The sequence below is a fragment of the Microtus ochrogaster genome, linkage group LG7_11 (assembly GCF_000317375.1).
Source record: "Microtus ochrogaster isolate Prairie Vole_2 linkage group LG7_11, MicOch1.0, whole genome shotgun sequence".
NCBI lineage: Eukaryota > Metazoa > Chordata > Mammalia > Rodentia > Cricetidae > Microtus > Microtus ochrogaster.
The window spans coordinates 26842993-26855340 of NC_022032.1; the positions used below are offsets into that span (position 1 = coordinate 26842993).

The 12348-nt window shown below is 36.8% G+C and overlaps 1 protein-coding gene across 4 annotated transcripts in view; it reads right to left on the bottom strand.

Moving 5' to 3' along the window:
* The window catches only part of Wdr17 (WD repeat domain 17), an 81726-nt gene that overhangs the window by 13528 nt on the left and 55850 nt on the right, over positions 1-12348 (bottom strand). For all 4 annotated transcript variants that reach the window (XM_013352051.2, XM_026786964.1, XM_026786963.1 and 1 more), the window contains 9 exons: positions 10757-10906; positions 10539-10669; positions 10111-10236; positions 9169-9324; positions 7011-7075; positions 3407-3539; positions 3180-3271; positions 1969-2068; positions 983-1122 (listed from right to left, as the gene is read on the bottom strand). In XM_013352051.2, the coding sequence (XP_013207505.1) occupies positions 983-1122; positions 1969-2068; positions 3180-3271; positions 3407-3539; positions 7011-7075; positions 9169-9324; positions 10111-10236; positions 10539-10669; positions 10757-10906 (1093 nt within the window). The remainder of the gene's footprint in view (positions 1-982; positions 1123-1968; positions 2069-3179; positions 3272-3406; positions 3540-7010; positions 7076-9168; positions 9325-10110; positions 10237-10538; positions 10670-10756; positions 10907-12348) is intronic.

The following is a 12348-nucleotide window of genomic DNA, read 5'->3' on the forward strand; positions in this document are numbered from 1 at the left end:
GCTTTGATGTTTATGGTCATCACCAAATCTTACCAGTTTGTTCACATGAAGTGTGGACTAGGAAGAAGTAAAAGTCCTCATTTAAAAGCTTGTTTAGAAGCTTCCCATAGGTATTTTTGGAGAAAGATAAAGTAAAACTCTGAAGAGTTATACTTATTTTCGTTTTTGGTGAGTATTTGTGTTTGAATATAAGTTGTGTACCAATGTGTACAGGTGCCCACGGGGACCAAAAGGGGGCGCTTAAACTGGAGTTAGGGGTGCTTGTAAGCTGTTTGACATGGGTACTGGGAACTGAACTTGGGTGCTCTGTAAGAACAGCAAGTACTTTTAACGGCTAGGCCATCTTTCCAACCTCAAACAAACAATCTCTATGGTCATCTTTAGTCAGGACTTACCCATTGAATGACAGCATCCTATATTTTCTAAAAGGGCCTATGTAGTGACTGACTGTCTGTCCTAAGAAGAGGGTGATGCAAACTGAACGAGAATGACTTAGATCCAGATTTCCATGTAACCTCTTGAAAGCACAGAGTGTGGACAATGACTGCTCTATTATTTCAGACAAACAAACCTTGTTTTTTAGCCTTAAAGTAAATCACAAAGATAGGACAAGAACAGAGTAGATGTGAAAATTTTTAGTAGTGGAAATTAAGGCCCTAACAATGGTGAAAAAACATACACTTGTTGTCTCATGATATTATATCACTTGAAGTATTACAAAATTATAACCGGGCTACCTCTGAAAGGGTCATGATAGATTTAATTCCCCTGCTACACTTTCTTTCACAATGATATCTCAAACATATATATATGTATATATATATGTATATGTATATATATACACATAGATAGATATTACACATATAAAAAGATATAACACACATAACATATTCTTCACATTATCTTCTTAAAAATCTGTTTTTAATTTTCTAAAATGCATGCCATAACTGCAAAATTACTCTTTCAATTAGAAGTTTCTTACCACATTGGAGTCATCATGCATTTTCTGGCCAGTAACTGCAGGGCATAATGGGTTGCTGGGGCTGCAGATTCTCCTAGGACAGTGCCCACTGAGACTGCCAACTCTAGTTCATTCCCACGGATCAGGTATGCCATAGCAAGCTTGTTTGTAAGAAAACAGTTCTTTCAGTTGTATAGATGCTTAGTGGAATGGTTATTTTCATCCAAGCTTATAAGCAGATAAATTAATATTAGCCTAGATACTAATTTTCTTTGATATATTGAATATATTTCCATAAAGTACCTATGCGATAATAATTCAGGTTTTCAGATGGGAGAAATGAAGCTGACTGAGAAATAAAGCTTATTTTCCAACTTAGAATTTCAAATGTTACAACTCAATTTTTTGCAATGCTAGTGAAGGAACCTAAGGCTTCATAAATTCTAGTTAAGTTTTGTGTCAATGAGCCATGATTCTAATCTCTTTTGCTCCTATAATATTGGCCTGTATCTTGAACATGTCATCTGTCTTCATCAGAAGAGAACATTAAAAGCTTCTCCTAGATTATGCAACAATACTAAATTATTGCCCAAGTTGTTACAAATATTTATCTGGTAAGCAAAATAGATAAAACAAAGCACATAGTGCATAGTATGCGCATGTGCTATTTCATCGTGAGACTTGGAAACATGCGACACCAGATGCCTCTGGTTTCCCCCCTTCCAGCACCATAACATACCTGAGAGCTATTCAGCCATATCAGTGGTTTTCAACTTACCTAACGCTGTGACAGTTCCTCATGTTATGGTGACTACCAACTATAAAATCATTTTGTTATTACTACATAATTGGAATTTTGCTATTGTTATGAATTGTAATGTAAAAGCCTGTGTTTACTGATAGTCTTAGATGAACCCCTTAAAAAGGTCAGTTAGCCCCATCAAAGGGGTCAGTGACCCACAGGTTGAGAACCTCTGAGTTATATGTATCATTTTGAACCATTGTACCTCAATATCATCTACAGCAAGATGACAGCACGCAGCCAACACTGCTCGGCCATCCTGAAAATACCATTCTGCCAGCTCATTAATGACTTTGTGTAGGATCCTAGAAAGAAAAAAAGTAATTGGTATTAACTTAGTAATTCTATCACAAATGTGAATTAATGCCCTTTTAAGGCAATTAAGAGAACAAATGGTTCAGTTCACATTCTTGTTTTAGACTTAACCCTGATTTAAGTCAGAAAGCAGACTTTAAGAAAGTGTGATATAAAGCTCTTCCCAGTCTTGGATCCCACAAGTGCCAACAGGAAGCCTTGGGAAGTCAAGACAGGATTGTGTTGTCTACCATTCTGCGTCGAATAATTTGCAACAGCTATAGGCTGACTTTAGAATAATCAAGGTTGAAATGACATTTTAAAAAAATTTTAGTTAATATCAACGATGTGACATGTACCTATCTTTAACATGCCAAGTTTAGAAGAAGAAAAGCAAAGAAAAGCAGCTAAGACACAAAAAGAAATACTTGTTTAACATTTCAGATGGCCCAGCTGTTAAGAGCTCATTTCCGAGTGCACTTCCCAGCAACCACATGGTGGCTCACAAGCATCTGTAATGAGACCTGGTGCCCTCTTCTGGCCTGCAGGCAAACATGCAGACAGAATACTGCATACAAAAATAAACATTTCACAATTGTCTGCTAAATGGCGGGAAGCTTAAAAAAAGTACAATATTGTCCTGGAAATTAATAGGAATCATTAGAAATATCATAGGAAAGACAGATAAGCAAATCAACTTAAGGAAAAGGTTGAAAGTCTACAAAATTTTAAGTCAAAACTTTTTACAAGGATTTCTTCTTTAAAAGAAGAATAAATCATATTCTAGGCACTAACACTGACAAATGTGGTTACCAAGAGATCTTGGATATTGGGTATTCTGCTTTTTAAAGCAAAGCCACCCCTCCTCTGCTATATGTCTTCCTCTGTCCCATTGCTCTCCCCCTGGAAGTGCTGAGTGTGCAGAGGTTGTATCTACCTGCCTAGCAGTTTTTCCTTCATAGGGATGGATGTTGTCATAGAGCTAGATAATGGAAGGAATGCATTTGCACACTAGAGGGCAAGTGCTCACTTCACAAAAGGAGGCTGAATGACCTTATTTCAAAACTTCTAAAGGGAAAACTGCCATAAAATAATGACCTGAAACAAAGGCATATCACTCACTCATTAAAATCTTCTTTGTAAATATCATCAGAACATGAAGCTCCGTTAGGTGGAGAAACATGTAAGGGTTGCATATTTCCTTCACAGGCAGCCTACAATACAATTGGAGTTTAATTAATTATTAGATAATTACTGGTATCCAACTTCAGTTCTGATCAACATGACTTTCTCTACCCCCCCCATATCCAGCCACAATGTATTCACCTGGCATGCTTATATGATTATACCTGTGCAACAAGCAGAGCTTCTTTAAGCTGACCTCTGGACACAAAAAAATTGACGAGTTTTTTCACATCACCAATGGCTATGCAGTATGGAATGACATCATCCTTATCTTCCTGAATTAATTGGTCAGCTCTCCTAAAGAGAGAAAGACTATCTTTATTACTCTAAATTCAATTTAAATCTTTGTTTTAAGGTTTCTCAATTAGACTGTTATTTTTAAAAAAAAACATGGCTAAATTTTCTAGGTTTCATAAATACTGAAGTTCATATTTTAAACATAGATCATGTAAGGAATATGAATAAAAGCTCTACAAAGCACTTGATTGATTTTCCCTTGGAATACTTTCAGCCTTTCTTCTTCTTCTTTTTTTCTTGTTGTTCTTGTTCTTGTTCTTGTTCTTGTTCTTGATCTTGATCTTGTTCTTGATCTGCTTCTGCTTCTTCTTCTTCTTCTTCTTCTTCTTCTTCTTCTTCTTCTTCTTCTTCTTCTTCTTCTTCTTTTCTCTCTCTCTCTCTCTCTCTCTCTCTCTCTCTCTCTCTCTCTCTCTCTCCCTCTCTCTTCTCCTTCTTCTTCCCCTTTTCATTCCCCTTCCCCTTCCCTTCTCTCCTCCCTTCCTTCCTTCCTTCCTTCCTTCCTTCCTTCCTTCCTTCCTTCCTTCCTTCCTATCCATCTAACTATAGAAAGGGTCTAGTTTTGAACACAGTATATATTTGAGGATAAACCTGAATTACATTCTTACTACTTCTATGTCCAGAGTGCTTGGATTACAGGCATGTGTCAATGCTTAATTTATAAGGTGCTAGGGATCGATCCCAGGAATCTGTGTGTTCTAGGCAAGCGCTCTATCAACTGAGTCACATTTAAGAGGAAAAAAATCAGGCATTGGCTTTTAAAGATATGTTTTAAATTTTTTTTTTCCGCATTCCAATTTGCTCCTCCTGTCCTATTTAGCTTATTCTAATCTTGCTTTCTCTTTTCTGCCCAAAGCTTTTGACCTTTCAAATCTTACAAAGGAAAGTATTATCCTAGTGTGGTCCAACTTTCTTATATGGACTAAAGAAGTAATATTATTTACTTTATATTGCTATGAAAATAACAAGGAAATCTTCAATTTAACAAGCTCTGTGAAAACTAACAATCTCATGTGCTAATTATTTTAAGTATGCCTAGATTTTGTTGGTACTTTGTGTTGTAGTTTAGGGCGGGGGGAGGGAGATGAACTACAATGTACGAGAAACCAACGTGGCAGTTTATTCATGGGGGGGGGGGTGGAAAGGGAGAAAGGAGAGGTCTGTGGAGGCCTGCCTCGGAAAGAAAAGAGAAGAGCAAGGAACGGGCAAAGCCTGCCTTTAAAGGGGACTTGGTGCATGTGTACGGAGACTTGTGCAGCTATGCAATGAATTCACATAGATTACGTAGTGATTCACAGCCCTAGGCCCCTGGATTAACTAAGTATGTCACTGAACACTGACTACGCATGCGCAGCAATAGGACCCTGGGCCTGGCTAGGTGGTAACGGAAATGCTTTGTTTTGAAATCTCAAGTCAACAGAAAGCAACATCTACCTTTTTTTTTTCAAGTCTACGACCCAAGAATTATCTATACAATCATGTCTATGACTAAAGCCAGTTCACTTCGACTCTTTAAGTAGTCACACGTGTCAGCCCTTCTTCCCTGTCACTGTGTAACGGTTCCATGCCTCTCTTGTCTCGTGGGGCAGATGCCACTGGGCTTTTCTCCTAGCTATTATTGGTCTTCTCCAATCTGTCCCCTTCTTCAGTTTATGTGAATATTTTCAGTACAGAAGTTCGAGGTGGTCACTTTCTACCCTGTTTAAGATCTTTCAATGTCTTCTGTTGGTCTTAGGAACAAGAAAATAATTTTAAATGTTTAAAAGCCCAGAACATTTAGGTCTTGTTTCCTTCCCATTTCCGTTGGGCACTCATGCCTGAGACCTGCACTCCAGCCTTTAATTCCCTTTCTCTACTGACTAGATCTCAAACGCTTTTACTAGTGCATTCTATTAATGTCTCTTGATTTGTGGCAGAGAGTACAAATACAAGCCTATGCCAGATGTCTTCTTTTATAATATATTTGAAGGTTGTTTACATTTATCTCATAAATAACTAAAATTAGAAATATAACATTATTATGGTAAAGATGCTGCAAAAGTATATTAACAATCATATAAAACACCAAATATTTTTAGTTTTACCTGCTATCAACAATGAGTGAGTGACTGTACTTTTGTCCTAAGTGACATTCACTTTAGTTTATATTGATTGAGGAAAAAGAGTTTTTTATGTAATAAGTCACTACTAACTTGAATTTATTAAGCATTCACGGGAACAGTATCATTCCCAAGTTTGTTGATAAAGTATAGAAAGGATCTGACATTCTCAGAGCTTGAAGGTTCAAGCAAATGGTGTACTTATAATATTTCTGGAAGACTGAATCATAGCCAATAGTATACCTTTCCATGGCAAACTATACACATCCTTCTAGCTTTCCTGCTTAGCCTTCACTAATTTTAATTTATGTGCCTGACTAGAAATAGGATTTTTCTTAAACCAAGACTTAAAAGAAAAAAAAAACTCTCAAATTTCTCTTTATAATAGCAAAAGAAAGATTATTACTCTCTAACAGTACTCTACTGGCTTAGCACAAAGATTAGCATATAACCACTTAATGGTTATAAAACAGTTGCTGAATGTCAGATTAGATAAAAATGTGTTCTGACTATAAATGTGCTCCAAAAGGCATACATTTAATTCTTAACATTTGGAACCTTTGAAAGCAATATTACAACAAAATACTTTTTTCTATGTAACTTACTAAATTAATAGGGGGTTATACCAAATTAGGGTAAGGTAGGTCTAAATTCCAGAAAGAATATTTTAAGAAAAATTAAATTTGGCCAAAGAGACACAGTGGATAAATCAGTGAGAACAGCAATGTAGCTTTAGCTAGCAGAAGCTGGAGATTATAGCAGCGAACAGAGGGTTCTTCCTCAGAACCTCCATAGTTAAATCAACTCTGTCAACGAACTGATTTTGGACTTTTAATTTCAGGCACTGTGAGATTACAATCCATCTTGTGGCCATTTGTTACGGTAACTTTAGAAAATTAAGAAAAAAATAAAAGAAAAATATGCTTTTTTAAAAAATATACAAAAAGTTCCTTCAGTGGTCAGACAAATCTGTTATTAACTTAGACTTAACATGGAGGCATGGCAAGAATTCATTTCCTCAGAGAGTGGCATTATACATAGAACAATATTCTACGAGCTTATGATAACCTCAGAAAGTCTTCTCACTGCTACTTCAGTAGTAATATATATTTGGTAATTTGCTAGTCTTTGTTCTTCTTCATTGGTAAGGAGAAACATCTGGCTACTATAGTCTTAAGATCTCAGGACAAACATAATAACACCAAAATGATTTGTAAACAATTATCTAATTATTATAGTGGTAGATACAAAATTCTTTTATTATTTAGTATAACATAGGTGTACGGACTGTTGAGAACTACTGTCATATTTGTATGTTCTTTCTATGTCAATACATAAATTAAGATCTCTCTTTGGACACAGACTGTCACTTTACCTCTGCATTAACTTCCTCCAGTATTTCACAGATACTCCAGGTGCAATGGACAAGGCTTTGTCCCACTGCAAAGTTGAGCAAGAACAGAAATGTACATATTTAGATGAGTTATATAATTCTAAGCAGACATTTTACAGATTCATGTTAGTCATAAACACTTTTTAGAGTTATCATAATATCAGGAATATAATAATAAGCTCTTTAATATAGTCCAAAACAGGTAAACAGCAACATATTGTAAAATAAAATACATGAAATTCTACTGTTTCAGGGAAAATCCTATTACAAACTTCGAAAGAATTATTAGTTTCTTTTGTTGAATAAATACATCATTTCTATTGTATAACTTATTGTGTAAAAGCTATTTACTATCATAGCTTTCTTTAAAACTAAATCTGTCATATTTTATAACATGGGCAACATTTAAAGGTCATTCTTAATTCAAAACTGATTATTATTGTCACTTCAACATATGGGTTTGAGGTCTAATAAGAAATGGAAGAGAAAATACTTTAAAATATCACTGCATAAATAAAAACTTTACTTTAATTAAGGCTTTCCAAAGCACTGGGGTCTATAGCGCAATTAAGGCTAAAAGACTGGTAATTAACTTAAAAATTGAAGTTAAAATTTAAATAATATATTGAATATATCTGTATACATTTTTGTGTGCATATGCATGATATGCTAATCTTTTTAAAACTGCATACTTAAATCATGTTAATAAACAGTTTCCTTAAATATGTTTTTACTAAAAAACGTCTTCATTGTAGGGGAATGGAAGAATAAACGTTGAAATGTAGATGAGCTTTCAATTCACTAAGCTGTTTCAATAAAAACATAAGTCTTGTAAGTGAAAAAGGGAAAGGCTTTCCTAATTTCATAGCAATAGACTTCCTGAAATAGGAACTGTTCATAGAGTCATGGTGACGAGTACCTATGAGTCCACTCCGATTCTGAATTCAGGTACAATTCCAGGAGTAATTGAGGCCATTAGGATGTGCACAGTAGTACTACTACACAGCTTCAGAAATAGATTCCCAACTGAGAAAGGGATGTAGGTAAGAGTTTAAAATCTTGCCAGGCAGGTGTGGTGCACTCCTTTAATCCCAGCACTAGGGAGGCAGAGGCAGGTAGATCTCTGGGAGTTTGAGGCCAGCCTGGTGAAGCCTGCTCTACGGAGAGAGTTCCAGGACAGGTTCCAAAGCTATACAGAGAAACCCTGCCTTGAAAAACGAACAAACAACCAAATAAAAAGTAAAAAAAAAAAGGAATTTAAAATTTCATATACTCACATGCAAACAAACATCAATGAAAAATGCACCGTTCTCCTAAAACTTATCTATTCACTTGACACCCTGGCTTTAAGGGCTCTGTTGACATTGTAACATTTAATCAAGCAGTCACAATATGAAAAATAAATGATTTTATTACTTTGAAATACTTTTAAGTGTCTTTTAATCAGGATATTTTATTATTTGTCAATTTGCAATTCATTTTTTATCTATATGTATGTCAAAAGTTATAAAAAAGATAGGGGTTAAATTGCATTTTGCTACACTTTAAATTTACTTATGTTATTTCTGCATTCCTTTGTTTTAGGTGGATTTTTATTTTTATTTAGGGTTATATGTATGTGTGTATCTATGCGAGTGCAGACCGCATGAGTGTGGGTATCTACAGAGGCCAGGAGAAGATGTCAGAAAAATGTGCTTTGTTGCTTTGGTCTCCATTAGAAATTGTAACAGTCCCTGCCACATTTAAATGCACCCATTGAGGCATTCCTCTTTCAGCCCGGGTGGGATCTACGTGTGCCCAGTGGAGGAGATGCTACTCGAAGCAAATCAGCCAACACGGACACATCACAACAGTCCTGGAGTAACTCTCACACTTCAGCACCGATGACAATAGCCACAAGGGCTTACAAAAACCAAGCACAGATGTTTGAAGTGCATACCAACGTTCATGCTCTTGTAGGTCCGGTGTGGGACTGATGTTGCTAGCCTGGAGACCTCACTTTGCTAACTCCCTATGATACAACCTGACACCTGCTTGTTAATTATGTAGGGCAAAGTGAACTTCTATATGGAATTAGTTGAATTCCTAGTATGTGGGGTATCGTGTTCGACACAGTACTCTTCCTTTAATTGCACATTACCTCTCCGAGTTCCACCATGAGTTCACAGTATCTCTGAATCTGCCCTAACCTCAGGTGGATTTCAGCAGCTTCCTTGAGCTTTTTCTCCTTAGTAGGTGCGCCAATACCTCCACGGAATGTAGATACCTTGATGGTTGTGAGTTCTTGGGCTTCAGACTAAAGAGAGATTATAAATAGATGAATGAGTATGAGAACAGATATTTTAAGAGCATGTACTATTGGAAATTAAATATTTTAAAGTGATATTTTTATCTGTAAAATATGATCGTCTTTACACTGTTTTGAGCAGGTCGCAGAGTAAGCACTCTGGAAGCGGTGTGTCCCTCTTTCCTTATTCCTTCTCAGTGTGGGTTATCTAGAATCCCAGAGGCTGAACGTGGTGAGACACAACTGTTTAGACACACAGAAATGCTTTCCAATGGGAGTGAAAATTACTGGCTCACTTCGGCTCCTATATTGTAGACCTGTTTTTCTAAAACAGTTTCAGATATTTTGTTTGTGACTTAAGAATTCTCTTTTTATGAAGGGAAACATCAAATCTGATTCCTAGTGTGATTTCCGTGCTGTCTGAACACTGCTTTTTATTAAAAATGTATAAACTTTTGCTTTGTTGTTGTTGTTTTAGCTTCCAGGGCAGATTTTGTTGTCAATGGTATCTATTATCTCAGCAGGTGATAGCTAACAGTGACAAGAGCCCATCAGCTAAGCTGTGACCACCTGAGGTAACAGTAAAGATAAGACTTTTCATGGAGTCCCAACTCAACTTGAAGACTCATGTAATTTAATCTCTACAAACTATGGCTACCTTTTTCTCGTATTTTCACCGCTGTTACTAATTTTGTCTTCTCGGTGTTTATTTCAGTCTACCAAGCACTTTCTTGCTTCAGTGGGTAGAAAAGGAAAACTTGGGTGGGAGTAAACCATGCTTGTGTGATCACTTACTGTTTTAAATTTAACCAGGTGTTTGGAGTGCACCATGCCTTTGCCGTAGTTCTGAGGAAGCAGGCTGTCGTCTCGTCCTTTACTCACGGCCACCAGGTCCCACAAATTGTCACTGCCGCCTGGAGGCTGGGAGGGATTATGAGATAAACAAAGAGAAATCCGCACACAAGAAAAAACCCTCACAGCGTTCTAGCCCTCAGAGGCATTACATCATACAGTCAATAAATGAACAGAAAACGAAGTACACATTCTTATTCTTTTCTTGTGCTTTTAGCTCCACCCTCTAATATTGTACAGATCATATTAAAATACTGAGCTGCGATGGTTCACGCAAACGGGCTACAGTTTAAAGGTAAGACCTTTTCTCATTGCGGTGACTCATCCTGCCTAAAGAGACAATGTCCACTTATAATTTCTGTAATACTTACTGATAAACATTCTGAAAACAATCTTAGTTTTTTCACGTGAGGGTTACACGTTAGTTTTTCTGCTTCTTGTTTAACGTCTCTTGACACTTTCCCACACAGTAGAGGAGGGGTGCCTTGTTTTATAGCATTGTCTGAGGACAAAACACCATTCAGTGAGGACATTTTTCTTTGAGAACATTACTTAAAGATGAAATCAAGTGCATGCACATATTCAATACCAGTGTTCCCGATAATTTCTTCCCAAGATCTGTCTGCCAGAATATTGATTTGTAAAGGGGTGATTAAAGGTATTAATGACCAGAGTCGCACTGTAGAATCACGGGAGCAGGAAGCCATAGTGAAGGGACGGCTTGGATGACAAGTTAAACCTGATGGTAGAAAAAAAAAAAAAAAAAGCCTGCTTTAACAAAAGTAAACCTGGAACAATGCTTTAAAAACATATGCACGCTTTCATTAAACCATAACAGAACTGAAGTTATGAATAAATGTGCGCAATTCAAAGGCTCTCCCTCTGAGCCAGCCTTCTACTTGTGTTTAATGAATAAAGGGAGGTAACAAGTTGGTTAGTATAGCCTATAAATATAGTTAGAAACGCGGGGTTATGAGAGAGCAACATTTCACTTGTTAAGCAGTAAGTACACTGAAATTCCATCTGGGCCTATGAAACCTATGAATTAACGGATGAATAAAGGAACCTTCTAATTTCAAAATGAAAAGCTCAAGGCATTTAAGTGTAGACATCAGAAAAAGGATTATATATTATATTTTATTAAATATTTATTATGTTAAACTACTGAGACTCAGGCCTCCATTAAACTTATCAATGGCTGGGTCCTACTCTGGCAGGTTCCAACCACTGTAGATAGGATCACCTGCCAGCACACTCATCAGGCCACCCCTAGACAAATGTCAGCCAATCAGGAGTCCTGAACCTCAGAAACCCCTCACCCCTACCTTTACTACTATAAAAACCCAATTCTAATTGAGCTCGGGGCTCTCCATTTATTCCAATACATTGGACATGTGGAGGGTCCGAGTTTGCAAACTTGCATAAAATAAAGGCTCTTTGCTTTTACACATGGAAAAATAAAATAAAAACATTTATTATGTATATGGAATTTTATAAATCAGTACTAGAACATTCTACTCCTTCCCCCTCACGCCTTACTTCTCAGACTCAGGTCTATCTTCTATAATTATTATTGTTTTATATGAACATATGTGTGTGTTTGTATATACACATAGCCTACTGATCCTATCTAGTGTTGTTCATATATACATGTATTTAGGGCTAGCTACTTGAGATCTGATGACACTGAAAAAAAAAATGATTTTCCCTTTCTCAGATGGTGCGGGAGAATTGTCTGTATTCTGTCAATCATATTTTAAATAAATGCTGATTGTCCAGGTAGGAAATATAGGTGGGAAAACCAGACAGGAAGTAGAAAGGATGTAATGAGAACAGGAGAATTCTGGGAAGGAGGAAGCTGATTCCTCTCACTCCTGCCCAGATCACCAAAGCAACAGGATGTGATCTGCCTCACTGAAAAAGGTACTGAGCCACATGGCTAACATAGATAAGAAAAATGGGTTAATCAAGATGTGAGAGTTAGCCAATGAGAGGCTAGAGCTAATGGGCCAATCAGCTTATGATTTATGGAGACCTATGTGTGATTTTTTTGTGGGGGCTAAACAGTTATGGGGTACCGGGCGGGACAGAAAACAACAACAAACAAGCAGACCTGGACCCTCCATGTTACACTCAGAAGTCACTGACCGCCTTAACTAGAAGGCTACTAGGGAAGATCTT